Source organism: Aptenodytes patagonicus, chromosome 7, assembly GCF_965638725.1.
Source record: "Aptenodytes patagonicus chromosome 7, bAptPat1.pri.cur, whole genome shotgun sequence".
NCBI classification, from domain to species: Eukaryota; Metazoa; Chordata; class Aves; order Sphenisciformes; family Spheniscidae; genus Aptenodytes; species Aptenodytes patagonicus.
This window is the reverse complement of record NC_134955.1, coordinates 41,101,320-41,117,742: the sequence shown is the minus strand read 5'-3', so window position 1 is coordinate 41,117,742 and position 16,423 is coordinate 41,101,320. Positions and strand designations below refer to the sequence as shown.

General features: G+C 37.6%; 1 protein-coding gene across 6 annotated transcripts in view; it reads left to right on the top strand.

Annotated features, from left to right (window-relative positions):
- Nucleotides 1-16,423, top strand: part of LOC143163499 (uncharacterized) — a 259,356-nt gene that overhangs the window by 127,303 nt on the left and 115,630 nt on the right. For 5 of the 6 annotated variants that reach the window (XR_012995917.1, XM_076344945.1, XM_076344947.1 and 2 more), the window contains 2 exons: nucleotides 12,351-12,476; nucleotides 12,564-12,648. The exons of the other annotated variant lie outside the window; for it this stretch is intronic. Coding sequence is in view for 4 of the 5 variants with exons in the window: in XM_076344945.1 (XP_076201060.1) it covers nucleotides 12,351-12,476; nucleotides 12,564-12,570 (133 nt within the window). In the remaining variant the exon portion in view is untranslated. Of the gene's footprint in view, nucleotides 1-12,350; nucleotides 12,477-12,563; nucleotides 12,649-16,423 lie in introns of those variants that run through there. 6 annotated transcript variants of the gene reach the window in all.

The window sequence follows — 16,423 nt, the reverse complement described above, 5'->3', positions numbered from 1 at the left end:
AAAGAGGTTGGTTGTACAATGAGTCTAGCAGTGAAGAGAAAGGGCCCATTATACAGTTTTGAGATGTTCTCATTTTCAGCCTGTTTTGTTAAATGAGTAAACTAACAGGTTGTGTTTTTTCTGTGTATACGCTTGTAGGCTTGTGTCTACGTCTTATCTTTAATAAAGATTTTAGCCTTATGCACAATTTCAGGCAAATACATCAAGTAGCTGAAAAGACAGTGAGTTCCTATATGTTTTGTGAGAATAAGTGGCTAAATAGAATACGGTGCTTAGTAATGTCCTTGTAAGGATATGAATGCAGTGGAGTAAATTATCAAGCATCAAAAAATCCACACAGGAGCACCACTGAGACACAAATCCTTTGGGAAAAGGGCTTCATAAAGTGCTACTGTTCTCAGAACTGGTCGTTTAACATTTTATGGTTATTCCTGTCTGAGATCAGTTCTGCATGCAGACTGTCAAGGTGTGAAGTCAATACATACAAACTAAATTGCATTGAAGACTGGAGGCACTCATGAGGAACAAGTAGCCTTACTTCAAAGCAGCTTAATCTTTTTGCTCTCATATGTACACAAGCCTTGTATCTACTCTCATTGGATAGTTGTGGAAGTGTCTGTCACTGCTCTGAGTTACCGTATCTAAGGATATGTTCAGAGAATATGCTGCGGGATGAGAAAACTTAAAATAATAATGAAAGAGAAGTGACTCCTGCTTTAGAGCAACCGAGACATGAGCTACTTGAAACAAGCACTAAGTGATCCATATTTTAAAAATATCAATCTTGAGAAAAGTGAGATTAAAATTTAATACAATTACCTTATAATGTAGCAATAGGAATTATTATGCAGCTTCAGAATTCTATAAAAGTTATTAGGTAACAGGCAAAGCCTTGAAATTGTCCTGCCAGTAGTCAGAAGACTATTACTGACTTCCAATTGTAGTTGCACTTTAAAAAATGAAAGACTTCAGTCAAGCTGTTTATTTCAATGTATTTTTCAGTGTGTTTATTTTCAGAGTGTGTAATGCCAAGTACTAGAAGATTGTCCTGTGGCATTCATAAACAGATGACATTTTTATTAATGCCCTAGCTGAAGTAACAAAATCTTTCATTGAAGTAAAAATAGCTAAATTATAACTTACACTGATTGAGAAAACATTTTGCCAGAACAATAGGTTTGTGATTAAATTTTATCACAAAAATTTTATCAGAAATTTTCCAATTTTCTTGAAATGGTCTGAGTTTTATTTGGAAATTGTAAAAGGACATTTTTGTTTTACATGTAATTTTTAATAGAAAATTTTCAAGTGTGAATTCTTTTTTCAACAAAAATTGATATTTTCCCTTAGGAGAAGGAAATGGAAAAAAACCCACAACCCAAAACCAACTCAGATTCCTTTCTAAATGGAAGTGTTAATAGCAGAAGTAAAATAGCTAACATGATCATTCGATAATTTTTCACTACTCATTTTTTTTTTACTTTCTGAAGATACTTTGAACTTCCATGATCAGTTTATGCACTTTGGATGTCACTTACAGTTTTAGACTTCTATATCATCAGATTTTCTTGGGGAAAAACTGCAATGTGAGATGTGCACAGAGAACTAGTTTTAGCTATTAATAGCTAAATGGAAAACATTGGTTTGTAGCAACAACTGTCTGGTCCTCCAGATACAAACATCATTAAAATAATACGCAGATCCATCAGATCCATGTAAATGATTTGGCCGCTTGCCAAGCAAGAACACCTGAGGAAAAAAATATGAGCTAAGAAAGTTATAAATGAAAGGTTGTAATTTAGTTTTGAAACTAAGCTGAAGTATATTTATCCTGGAAACATTGTTTCATATGTTTATTTCCTTGCTATTTATGTTTCAGATAATGTTTCTTCTGGACGTTCTATCCCATATACAACAGCATATAAGACTTAATTGCTTGTGCTCAGGCGGGAACTGGGAAAAACTGTCTTTTGTTCTTGCACCAATTGAGAAAACTTCAGCAGCATGCAGTTTGGGAAAAGAGGCCATACACCAAACATACTGCTCCTTTTCCAGCAAGGGATATGGGAGTTCAGGTAGCTATAGCCTTTCAAGGATCTCAGAAAGAAACTTTCAGTGGTAGGTTTTTATGTGGGAACTCAATAAAGGACAATCTGATATTATTGATAGTGACACTGATGCTTTAGTGGGAACTCTAGGTCAAACCAGAGACTACATTTAAAATAGCAGACTGGATCTTTCTAATGTATGGCATATTTCAGATGGAGCTGAACACTTTACATGCAGACTTTGTTGAACATGTCTCAACGACTAAGGATCATCAAAGTTGTTCATTTTGTAAATGCTGAAATGGAACTTTTAAATTTCAATTTAAAATATGAGGTTTTATGCTGAACAAAATAATTTTATATAAGTTACTATAACTTCAAGCTCCTAATTTTTAGGCAGCTCCTGAGGTAACTGTAGCTTTTTTCTAGCTCTGAAGAAAGTTACTAACTTTCTGGTTCAGTGTTTGATTTGCAAAGAGAATGTGGCTGAAGTAATGGTGCACCTGCGTTTTCCAGCAGATTCATGGGCAATATACGATGCACTTTCTGTCACAAGCAATAATTTATTACAGCTTATATGATAAATATCTTAGATATCAAATCAATTATTGAGACCTCTACGCTATCTATTTATTTCCAATCAGATAAAGAGGAATTTACTACTGGGGGAAAAAAAAAGGTTAACAAGCTATTCACACAACATTTTGGATGGAACACTTAAACTATAATGCAACCCTGGAATACTATTCCGGGGATGCATTATAGTCCTATGAACATAGAGTGATTAAAAATCCATAACAGAGTATTTGTTTGCCAGGTATACACATAAAAAGACCTCTTAACCATGCAATTTGAATTCCACCCACTCGAACAATTTTGTTCATTAGATACTGGTGTGGAAGGTAATGCATCTAAAAGAACGAACCATTTTTCTAGTACAGGACAGTTCATTATCCTAAAAGCTCTTTCATTATATACCTTATATTGTGAAGGCAAGGGACATCCTGCTTATCATTTAGCCTGAGAGCGATGTACACGGTCACAATAAATAGTGAAAATGTCTGCAGGGGGTGTGTGTGTGTGTCATGGTACTTGCATTTGCCCTTTTATTAAAGCAGTGAAGCACAGCAAATTGTGAGAGAACAAAATTAAAGCATAGGAAAAATGGATTAATTTCTTTTCCTCTCCCTTCATTTTTTGTATCTTTCTGTAGTAGTTTACTAATGGAAAATAGAAATTCTGGTATTCAGTTCTCACTGAGATTTCTGTGAAATATGAGGACTAGTTTCTAGCCCCTGTGAGAAAGAGGCTGCTCGCTTGCCCCAACAGTTAATGAGATTCTGAAGAAGCATGCTTGAAATGTACAAAGTTTTAAGCAGACCAGAAGAAGAGCTGGCATGCTCAAAGGTTGATTTGATTTTGTTTCTCCAGCTGTCATAGTTAACCTAGTAGAAGAAACTTCCCCCCTCCGTAAAGTTTGTCTGATTTCTATTTGTTGACCGTTATCACTAAAATGATACTGCTATTAAAAGTATTAAATCATATTTCTATAGTGGGACTTGAGAATGAAAGCAAGTACTAGTAATACTCCTACACTTGGCATCGGCATAATTTTCATAATTTGTTCATGGCTTTTTGTGGAAAACCTTGAATTGTATGAACTGCACGCACTATGTACTAACGAGGGGTGGGCGGGTGGATGAAATATGCTCCTAGCCAAATATATTTCATTATAGTGTAAACTGAAATATAATTGGAAGCATACAAAAGGAAATGAAAGCAATGGGTATCTTATGGCTATAGCTTTCAGTTCTAGAGAGAAGCTGTAATATTCACAACTTGTATACTTATTATAAACTGTTCAGGAGAAAGTGTTTGGGAGGTCTGTGGTTGTTGCTACAGCAGACAACTTTAATCATGTAAATCCTTGCATAATCTCTAATAGCTTTTTCTTTTCCTTTGCACTCCATGCAAATGTGGACAAATATTACCTGTTAGCACACATTAAATTAGGTACCTGCATCCTGAGCAGAAACATCAAGGCTGTTGTGCATTCGTTCCTCATTCTTAAGAATGCATGAAAAAAATAACATTATAGACAAACAAAAGAGACATAGAAGCAAATTATTACAAGTCAAAAATGGTAACATGAGGACAGAAGTTCACTTGTATGAACTAGTGTAGGTCCATTAAAGTAAATGGAGTTGACTTGATTAGCCTGTGCTGATATCGGACCACAGACTTTGGCAAGCTCGCATCGTTGCAGGAGCATTTACTTTCCATTGCCTTTTTTGATGTCCTACTCATTTTTTACCTCGGTTTAATATGCACAGCGTGAAGTCTCTAAATTATCTAGATAGGCTTATAAGAGTTTCCTAATAAACCACAAATTAAGTAACTTGTTGCTGATTCTTGTCACATCCCACCTGTGGGAAGGGGAGAGTGACTAAGGTCCGCAGATCCCCTCGGTGTGGATTAAGGTGAAATAACACTCAAGGTCCAAACATGAACTCCAACGTTAATGTCACGAACACTTCTATAAGCATCAACCCTCTATGTCTTAATATATAATACAAGCTAAGCGGCTTTGTGAGGAGTTGAGGTAGGCCTTGTATTACTTAGCAACATCAAAAGCAGAGAACAAGAAGGAGGAGGGGGAGAGAGAGCGAGAGCGAGAGAGCTGGGAAGCAGGAGAGAGGTAGAGACAGATAGAGAGATCACCAATCCTGGATCCAGCATCGGACTTGCCAACGAGGGGGGGGTGTCAGTGTGGAGAGTGCCCTAAGGAGGCTCACGTGCGCCCCTATTTATTGGCTCCAGCCCAAGGTTTCTAGAGTCTTCTCTCACCCCAGCTCCAGGAGTGGTTGAGACATTAGCGAGTCAAGGAGAGTGACACCGGGCCCCTTGCCGTGGCTGGCTTCTGGAGCTTTTCCTGGGGCATTGTCTGTGCTTACAGCACAGCCACGTGGCCTCATCCCTTACAATTCTTAATATCATTTTCACAGAGAGGGGGTTAGTGTTCCCGCTAGTTTAAGTGTTCCCAGACAAAAATGTAAGAATGTATGATGTAGCATATGTGCCATGAGTGCGAAACATCCTAAGCCTGTCAGACACACTTTACATCTGCATAATCTGCAGCACTGATCAGCCAGTGCATATGTGGACCTGTCTAGAACATACAGAAATCTAGAAAAATGCCCACTGTATTTTTTCCCCTTATATTCAATTTCTTTATGGAAATCTGCAATTGTCTATGCCTGGAATAGTCTTTCTGCTAAGTAAATGTTTATAATTTTATATCATATTCCTGAACAATGCTAACAATAATGTTACCATCACATATATATTTTTATAAGATTTTGATGGAATTTACAGCTGTATTTTATATGATTTCAAGATCTCTTTGCATTTACCTAAAGACTGCAGATAATCTGAATGTCCTTTCCTCAGTAAAAAAATTCTTACTGAATTAAAAGTGTCCGTGATAAGCCTTGTGTATGTATTTCCAGGGGAACAGGTAAAAGGCTACTGAATCTACTAATTTAATATTCCCTTTTCAAAAGAAGTTTCTCTCCTGACCTCCTCTAAGGAATAAAGCAACAATCCTGGGCAAGCAGAATTACAGAGTTTGCTTGTAGGAAATATTAACTTTCAGTTCTTGAAATGCATATCAAATATACTAGTAGTCTACTCCAGACCAGCATGCTATTTAAACTAGTAGATAAAGACCTCTGTAGATAAAGTAGATAAAGACCTCTGAAGGAAGTATCTACAGAGGATTGCTCTGTTTTCTTTAGTTAATACCTGGGGAAATGTGCTTGATACAAAGGCAAAAAGCTTGCTCTTCAAATGTTATTTTATGAGCCCCAGTGATAACATCTATCTGTCTGGGATAAATTAATATAATTTCAGGAGGTGTTAAACTTCCTCTGAAACAAGGAGGATCACCTCAAATGTCTCTTTTAATTGGTGGCAGTTTCAACAACATGTTTCTGAGAGCCCTCTCAGGTACAGCACTCATAACAGACTGCTGCTGGTTTGTCCTTCCAGCAGATGAGCACGCCTGGAGCACAAAAATCAGTTTACTTGAATAACTTTCTCTTTTGCATTTTGTACTTTGACATGCCTAACAGGAAACTCTTACAGGTCAGAGGGGAGTGACTTCTGCTGAGAAAAAAAATGAATGCTGCGTAATGGACAAAGACAAGTTAATTGAGCCCATTTTCTGAGTCACTTGTCTGTCTTCAGATTACCCCACTTCGTGACTAGGCCATGTCCCATAAATACAACATATGCCTTGCCTAATCATATAGGTCAAGTCTGTAAACCTAGCTGTGAACTGCTGGTTGCTGGTGAAAAGATTAGATGGCCAAGGTTTGGGATGTGGGATGTAAAATAGACTGTAATTAGACTAGATTAGATATTTCAGATTTGTGCAGCCCATGGCTGGGCTTTAATCTACTTTGTCCTTATTGTCCTCTTAATTTCCTAGTACGCTGCACAGATATGTTAATTTAGTACTCATGCTGAATGTAAGGTCACAGTGTCTCACTTTTGTCTGTACTTGATTGCTTATCACCTTTTCAGACTGCCATCTCTGTTTGCCATGTGTATTTGATGATTGGTCCTCAGTAAGTCCCTCTGCAAGAACACTGATCATGTTTTCTTTTTTTCTCTAGCAGCTGCACAGTAATTTCACATGACATAATGTAAATGTACTCATGAAGTAAAGGGAGTCCCTCTCAGCTCATGTTGACTGTGCTCATGGAGGTGTTCACCAGTCTGTTGAACACATTCTGCAGTTGTTATCTTTTTTTTTTTAAACAGGCAGAATGCAAACAGAGGACCATATAAAGACAGACAAGCATTTTGTCTGTTTCTGAATCTCTTTCTCTCCTACACACAATACGCGTGTTCATTCCAATGGAAGACATGTGGCTAAATCCCCTGTACTATTTGAAAATTTCAAGAGATGATTTTGTGAAACATCCTTTTATGTTCTAGCCTGGTACACTGCTCCTCCCTGGCCATTATTGTCAGTAGGCAGTCAGCGAGATACTGAAATAGAGTACAGATGCAGATCTCAGACTTAGTTAAAGAAGTTTGGGGTTTTTTTTTTTCATAAAATATTCTGTAAAAGCCTTTGAGTTCTTATGTTCAGTTCTTATGTGAGAAAACAAAACTGATGATTTAGAATTTTAAAATATACTTTATTTTTATACCTTACAAAATGACAAGCGAGAAAGAATGCCAGATGGACCATTTGGCTTAAAGTTCTAACAAAAATGGAAACAGAGATGACAATAATCAGGCAAATATCATTGCATCAGTGAAAGTTCCAACAGCAGCTTGGTTTAAAGTATTGAAATAGTTACATGGCAGGTTTGCAAGCATTCCAAATCAGCAGGAATTAACAATCTCTGCTACAAAATACACAGACTAGTTCTCTAAAACTTTGTTCAATAGAGGCTATCTTTATGTGGCTCATGCTTAATTTCTTCAGTTGGCAATTTTCTGCATTGCATGAAATAGTTACAAGATTTATTGGACTAGTGAGACAGAATATGCAATGGTTCATGACTAGCATAATAGCACAGTGATTAGGGTACTTACCTAGGAGGAAGGATGCCCCTGTTTTCCTTCATTTGACTATCCTTCATCACTGGAGGATTTTTGAAGGTGCAACCCTGAGGATTTTGTCTTGAGCCTGACTTACATTAATAGTAATGTTTTAATGAGAAATCCAAGGTGTGGACTAGACTTCCCTCATACAATCTGTAGATGACATCACATTGGAAAGTGTTGTAAACACTTTGGAGGAAAGGCTTAAAATTAAAAAGGAAATTGATTAAACAATAAATGGTCCAGAATCAAGGAGATGAAATTTGATTGTGACAAGTACAATCATGTATTTAGGAAACAGAAATTAAATTCACTGTTACAAAATAGGAGGTAGATGGATATGCAGCTGTACAGCTTGAAAGAGTCTTGGACTTCAGGACACCCAAACTTGAATTTCTTCTATACACCTTCTATTTCCTATAATACACCACCAGAGAGGTAGTGGATGCCCCATCCCTGGAAACATGCAAGGTCAGGTTGGACGGGGCTCTGAGCAACCTGATTTAGTTGAAGATGTCCCTGCCTATGGCCAGGGGGTTGGACTAGATGACCTTTAGAGGTCCCTTCCAACCCAAACTATTCTATGATTCTATGATTCTATGAATACAGATTGACAGTGTAATGCTCTTAAGGGAGCGGGGGTGGGTGGGTGGGAAGACATAAATTTCTCTTTGCTGTGTGTGAAAAATGTGACACTTGTAAAGCAGTAGACGTTATTATTCTTGGCATTTGTGAGGCCATTTTTGGAACAAATAATTATCAGAAGTAGTGTACGCTTATTGATGTCTCTCCTGATGCTTAGAGCTAGACTAGATGGTCAGTTGAAATGTCTTCAGATGCTATATGTATCAGAGGAGAAATTCTTCCTTCCTCAGGGAAATTCATGGAGCTCCTTTTTCCATGTATGAAATGTTCTTATCAGTAAACATTCTGCTCCAAATTTCCTTGCAAGGCCAAATACACTTTTGGGAAAATACATCTCAAACTGCCGAATGTCAAACTATGGAACATAAATATTTAACCTAAGACTCAAATTTTGGGGAAAAAGATGCAGAACACTTAATATTCTAGAAAGTCCACCTCTAACTGTCAGTAAGTCTTTCTATATCTTCAGTATAATGATTCTTCATTTTCAATTTACATAATTGACAGTGATAAAAATGAGTTGATTTGTGTGCAACTTTGGTGTTAGAACCAAGTGAATGTGTCTTTTATAATAAGGACTGTTTGAAAGATAAGCATTCCATGTTGCTGCGTGAAATAGAAAGTGATGTCTGGCTATTCTTTCTCCCTCATGTATATCTTATATATTTTAAATTAAGATAGGCAAACTATATAGGTTCCTTTTTAGTTACTCCTATAATGTCTATACCCTAAATTTGTCTTTCATGCTCAAATTATACACTTGCAATGTACATCAAATACATTCTTGACCATTTATTTACTATTTTCATACATCTCTAGTGCATGGTATGTATTTGTTTGCTACAATGTGATTGTAGTATGCTCTTCTCTGCCAAGCTGCTAAAATAAATGTTCGAAAATAACTTTATGATTCATGTTGCCACAATTTACTTCAGAGATCATGCTAGCAGCTTCCCACAGGAAATACACTTTTTTAAAAAGAGAACAAGTATCCAAATTACTTTTATGTCACATCCAGTGAATATCACTGACATTATTTAAAATGCTATTTATTTATTTAGTTAATAACAATAGGGAAAGAATGCAATAGGACATTGCAAGTAGGAGACAGAGATTTATACAAATGTGCCTGAAAGTAGAATGAAAACATTACTGAATGATCTTCAGATGCTTAGCTTTATCAAGCTGTCATGTTCACATTTTCTATATGTTTCTCACACGTGGAAGAATATCTGAAGTTAAATATTTTTCACATGTGACGGCTGAACTGGCTTTCAAAAGAAATGCCCTGGACTAGTAGTTCTTCAGTTAATTAAAAACGTTACTATGGATTTTACAAATTAACTTAACAAAGCTGTAAATTTCTTCCAGCTCAGAGTATTTCAGAAATTAATATTTTAAAGACAGATCTAATAGGCACTTACATGTTAGATCCCACTAAGCCAAAATTTTCAAAATGGATTCCTCACTGCAGAGTTAAGATTTCTAAGTTTTCTACAGATAGCTACGTGCTTCAGAAAGAAATGTAGTAACTGGTGATGTAGATGATCAGGTAAGCAGACATTTAGTATGCACTGCTTGACTTAGAGCCTAGTAGCTATGGATATAAGTGAGGAGAGCTGATTTCCATGTTCCCAGGCCTCTTTATACATTTTACATGAAAAAATTGTTCAATAAAATATTGAAGTAATTGGAAGAAAACAACCCACCTCTCCTCTTTCTGTTCATCTTTATAGAACCCTTTAAACACAGTCACAGCTGTTCTTGCTGGCTCAGGGAATCTCTGAGCTTTTCTGCAGATTAGAAAAGTTTGAACAGCTTCAATAGAAAAGATAGAAACTTCCTTATTCTACTCAAACCAGGATACCATGATGGCTCTGGCATTCTTGTGGGAGATGTGGGTTTGAATGTTTCCAATAACAACATGAGAAAAGAAGGTACCTCTGCTACTGGAAGGAGAAAGGGGGAGCGGAGTGCCCTATATTCAGATTAAAAATGACCATGTAAGAGAATGCCGTGTATTGATCTCACTTATTCAAGATGAGCAAAATGACAATTCACTCCTTTTTCTCTAGGTAGGAGAAATCACAAATTTCCCAGTCCTGTTGCTACAGAGAGTCAGTGCTTCCAGAATAAGAGAAGCAATCCCCAAAACTTTCCTTTCTTAGAGCTCTTTTCTTCTTCCCTAGTAATTCTAGAGTCACTCCTTCTTGCTTTCAAATTTACACTCACTGTCCTTCTTTAATAAGACCCTAAAATCTCACAATTTACTTAAAGCATCCACCTGATGCTTGTTTCTGCTAGGCCTTTCAAGTGCTTAAGTCAGAAACTGCAGTGTCTAGAGAGTTTATGAATTCGAGTTCAGCAGGGGTTTTCAGCCCTGCGTCACTGGATTTAGGGCCTGGAAAACTACCTGAGCCTTTTTTTCACATCTATTTCCTATTTTAGCCTAAATATGTGCCTTTGATATTGCATATAAAATATAGCTAGTTCTAAACCAAATAGAACAAAAGTTCCCAATTCTTAGTTAATAATTGGTTAATAGTGCAGAAATTACTGATGTATGAGGAGAGGATAGCCCTGGGGCCTACTTTATGAACAACATTCAGCCTTCTATCTGCAAGTTTCTTTTTTTCATTATGGTTTTCAACTCTATCAGGTAGGTAAAATTTTATATATAAAATTGGAATGAATCCATTTTAATTAATATGATAGTGAATGAAAATATTTATTAATCCCTGCATTAGAAGAGTAGCATTAAAAGAACATGACTAAAAGTATGCTGAAATAAATTTTTAATTCGTTTTTAATCCTGACATTGCTTTATTTTTTTTCTGAAATTTGAAACCATTCTTGATTAAATCGCTATCACAGCCCTCTCCTTATTTTGTCTTTGTTTTTTAGATTTCTATCTGCTGTCTTTTACCTGGCAGATGTGTGTGTATGCACTCATAAGTGAGCAATAGGAGACGAGTGTTGAAGGAGGTGGATTTACAGCTGCAATCAATTAACCTGTTGCTAGGGAACCATCAGCTGCCCAATCGAAAAACAGCAATCAACCAGCTAGAGTCAGCAGGATATAAAATGGAATTACAAAACATTACAGTTCCTCCCCTTTTTATTAAAATTTTATTTTTTTTTTTATTTTATTAATGCTTTTTTATGAAGGGGGAGGGAAGAAAAGTTTGATAGCAAGGAGTTGAAATGTCAAATATGTTTCACGCTTAGTCTAGGCACTTAACAGAAAGGCTGCCAAGCAGGAGCTTGGATTTGTGTTTGGATATCTTTATGTTCATCAGTGTTAAACAAAATGAAATATAGTGATGCAGTATGTGGAAATATATTACAGAAGACTTAATTTGACCGCAGCAGGTTAGCCTAATGTGGTCTGATCTGGGAATACTTTGAAAACCCTAGGCATTTTATGGAATGCCAGCTAATTAAAGCTTAATAAACTTCAAAGAGCGAGTTGTGGTTAGCAGGGATAAGAGATGACCACAACTGATACATATGGAAGCAGAAGATTTCATTTCACCCACTTAGAGCTCACTCAGGTGTATGAGGGATTGCAGACTTGAAACAGAAATCACTATCTGAAGTTCAAATGTGATTTTTGACTCTGACAAAGCATCTGTTACAGGTTGTTTCAGGCTTGTTTTGTTTGTTGTGGCAGAGAAGGGCCTGTTTTAAAATGGCTTTTATAGTCTGCTTTTACTTTGAAATATTTAGAGAAATGTTAGAGTAGAATAGACTTTTCATACTGATTGTACGTTCCATTGTTATTCTTTAAACATACTATTTCTGTCATCTTTGGTATTCATAGTCTTCGATATTAACGTAAAAGACTAAAGTGAAGTACCATCAAAAAATATCCACTGACTGCCTACCTTTTTTGATGGCCATCTGAGACAAAATAAACTGGTCCTTCCTGAACAGTCTTCTTGCATCACTCTTACTTGCAGAGGATAAAAAGCTAGGCTAAACTTTGGAAATGTCTTCTAGTCCTATCATGTTGATTCTTGCTTCCATTTCTAGATGTGTTGATGTATTGGAGAGGCAAAAAGGAGCAAGAGAGAAGATGGAGGCTTGTTTTTGGTCATTCAATCATCCAACCACCTGTGGTGTCTTACATATCAGAAGTAGTATCTCTAAGAAGCCCAGGTATTTAAAGCTATGTGTCTGCAATGTTATTGCTTAATTCACATTTATAAATTCGAAATAATGAATTTTGTGACATCTGTTTGGCAGGAACTAACCAATCTAAGTGTGAAGCACCAGCTTGAGACCAGCCTGTGTGCTCTGTGTATACCTTATACACTACATCTATATATGGTTTGCTGTAAGTAAATGTGACATAGAACACAAAATAGCTATATATAATTGTTTTTCAATGTATATAGATAAGAAAGCTTTCGGAATGAAAAGTAACATGAAAAGAAATATCTATGGGACATATCAGAACTGTCTATACTTCCTAATGTTATAAACAGAAAGAATTTTTTCTGTCATACAGATGAAGGCTGCAAAATTTGTTTTATTTATTTGTTCTTTGTGGTGGTAGAACTCCATGTTGTGGAAGCAGTTCAAAAATATCTTCTCTAAGTGGTCATGGGGCTGAGCCAAACATTGCAGCACCAGTAATGAGTGGTTCTGACACTCCCCTTAACTGTGTATCCATCTCTGTTCATATCTTATTCCACTTCTGTCAAAATAGCACTACTGAATACAGGTTCCCAAGTACAGTAACATAACATGGCATTGCTGCTGGCATAAAAGGAAGAAAAGGGAAGTGCCCTGATCTTGTAGCCTCAGCTCTCTTCCTTTGCTGGGGGTGGCCTTTTGAATGTCTCCTGCTTGGAGACAGGCACAAACTAGGGCAGAGTGTGCAGGAAGGGTGCTGTGGCTGCTCAAGTCTAGTACATTGTGATGTGTGGATTCACTGATAGAAGAAGGGAACAAATTTGTTGCTACGCCAGCGCAGGCTGGACTCTGCATTTCTAAACTGCAACTGCATTTGAGACACTTTATTTTACTTAAGGCTTTGAATTTTAATCATTCATCAGTTTGTGCTCTAGGCAACTGTCTATTTTGCTTCTGCCTGAAGTCACCTTGAGGTCTGGGTGTCAGCTGAGATTGAAGTACAGTGATTGGGTACACCTACTGTTACAGAATATAGGAGAAGCAAGAATAAAGGTTTACTCAGGAAGCTAGTTTTTATACAGTTTGGGGACTTTAAGCAGTTTCAATATTGCAAATTTAATATATCAGCCCATCTCTGCAGAACAGGTAAATTTTTGAAGTTTCAGGGCTGAATATTGAATGACTGTAGTAATATTCAGATTTATTAAGTCAAGGAAATGTGTTATCTACCTTTTAAAATTCATATTATAATAAGGTATTTTGGAACTATTACTTCTGCATGTTTTTTTTCGGGCACCTACCTGTTGTTTGTGCCTCTTGTAGCCAGCCTTTCATGAAATGTCATAGGAGTATGCAGATGACTAGTGTATATTTTATTAATTTCTAATGTTCAGGTATTTTTGTATACCATGCTTCAACTCCATGTAATGAAAAATCATTGTAGGTGAAAAAAACTGCTTGTATATTAACTACAAGCTAAATTTAGTTTTATTTTATACTTCAATGAAGTACTTTTAAAGAGAAATTTAGATGTTGGATCCATGTATTCACTGGGGTGATTGGTTTCTAAGGTATGATTAAGAGGAAGCCCACAAATATGCACTACATTTATTCGTTGAGTGCACACAGTATTGGAGTCAGGCAGAAGATTAATTATGTTACATTATAGATTGTCTTGGAATGACTGCAGTTACTAAGTATCAGCCTGCTTGCATGTGAATCTGCCTCCTGCTGCAGACTCAACATGTTCCTTATGCTAGGTTTAGTAAAATAGACCTGCACTTGATGAGTTATTTGAGCAATAACGTCATTATATTGCAAAGCAATATCAGGAAGTTTATCTTCTTAAATATGTATAAACCGAGTTTTCTTTTAACTGAAATATAATCTTAGCCAAATGTCATAGGTTACTAAATTGAAGGGTGGTGGTAAAATTCTTGATTAAAAACATACATTGCAAAATTAGTGACCATATCTTCTCCAGTAGTTTCACTCCTGGAGGCTATGTAGTCTCAACTTAAAAATGAGATGAAGAGCCTTTATTGTCTTTCTGGTTTTGTTTCCCTAATATTATCACAGAACACACACACACAAATCACTTTAGCAGCAATGCCATTTAAATGATGAACTGGTTCTGAGATGGCTAGAATAGCGGACAGAAAGTATATTAACATCTGCTAAGTGATAGTTGAACATGGAGCTTCTGTAAGCTAAAACAAGGGGGTTGGGAAGGGGATGTGAAGTTTCAGAGCAGCCTTGGCTACAGCAACTGTGAGATGGTGGAGTTCAGGATCCTGAGAGGAGGGAACAAGATAAATTGCAGGATCACAACCCTGGACTTTAGAACAGACTTTGGCCTGTTAAGGGACTTGCTTGGGAACCATAGGATATGGTCCTGGAGAGAAGGTGGTCCAGGAGAGCTGGTGATTTTCAAGGATTACTTTCTCTGAGCTCAAGAGTAATCCTTGCCTATGTGTAGGAAGTCAAGCAAAGGTGTCAGGAAGCCTGCATGGTTGAGCAAGGAGCTCCTTACAAAACTCAGACAAAAATGAACTGTACAAGCGGTGGACATAGAGTTGGGTGACCCAGGACAAATATGTGTCTGAATGTGGGGGGATGAGGTTAGGAAAGCCAAAGCCCAACTGGAGTTGAAATTGGGAAGGAATATGAAAGGCAGCTAGGAGCTAAAGGAAGACTAGAAAAATGTGAATATGCTGCCAAAGGGGGCAAGGGTTCCTGGTGACAAAAAACATGGATAACATCAAGGTACTTGATACCTTTTCTGGAGATCAGGGGAACTACATGCTGGGCAGCCTCACCCGGATCCCTGGGAAGGTGATGGAGCAAATAATCTTGGAAACCATTTCCAAACACAAAGGCAAGAAAGTGATTTGGAGTAGTTGGCTTAGATTTACAAAGGGGATATCAGGCTTGACCAACCTGATAGCCTCCTACAATGAGGTCACTGTCTTGGGGGAGCAGTGGATGTTGTGTGTCTTCAGCAAGGCTTCCAACACTGTCTCCCATAACACTCTCATTAACAAACTGATGAGTATGACCTAGATAAGTGGACAGTGAGGCAGACTGAAAACTGGCTGAACTGCTGGGCTGTAAGGATTGAGATCAGTGGCACAATTTGGACTCCAGTCAGGTACCCCAGAGGAGTACACTCCTCTCCAAGGGAGGAGTGGCTGATACACCAGTTGATTGTGCTGCCATTCAGAGGGACTTTGATAGGCTGGAGAAATGGGCTGAGAGGAACCTCATGAAGTTCAACAAAGGGAAAGGCTCGAAGTCCTGCACCTGGGGAGGAACAATCCCATGCAATAATACAGGGTGGTGGCTGACAGTCTGGAAAGCAGCTTTGCAGAAATGGACCTGGATGTCATCTTGAATGGTGAGTTGACCATGAGCCAGTAATGTACCCTTGCAACAAAGAAGGTCAACAGCATCCTGGGCTGCATTAATAAGATTGTTACCAGCAGGTCAAGGGAGGTGATTCTTCCCCTCTACTCAGGATTGGTGAGATCACACATGAAGTGCTGTGTTCAGTTCCAGACTCTGAAGCATGAGACATGGACATCCTGAAGCAAGTTCAGCGAAGGGTCACTGAGTTGATTAGGGGCTTGGAGCATCTGTGAAACAAAGAGAAGCTGTGAGAGATGAGGCTATATAGCCTGGAGAAGAGAAGGATCGAGGGGGGTCTTATCAATGTGTATAAATACCTAATGGGAAGGAGTAAAGAAGACATACCCAGACTCTTCTCAGTGGTGCTGAGGGACAGGACAAGAAGCAATAGGCACAAATTGAAATATGGAAAATTCCATTTAAGAAACAACTTTTTAACTCAGAGGGTGGTCAAACACTGGAACAGGTTGATGAGAGAACTGGTGGAGTCTCCATCTCTGGAGATAGTTGAAAACTGACTGGCTGTGGTCCTGAGCAGCCAGCTGCAGTTGACCCTGCTC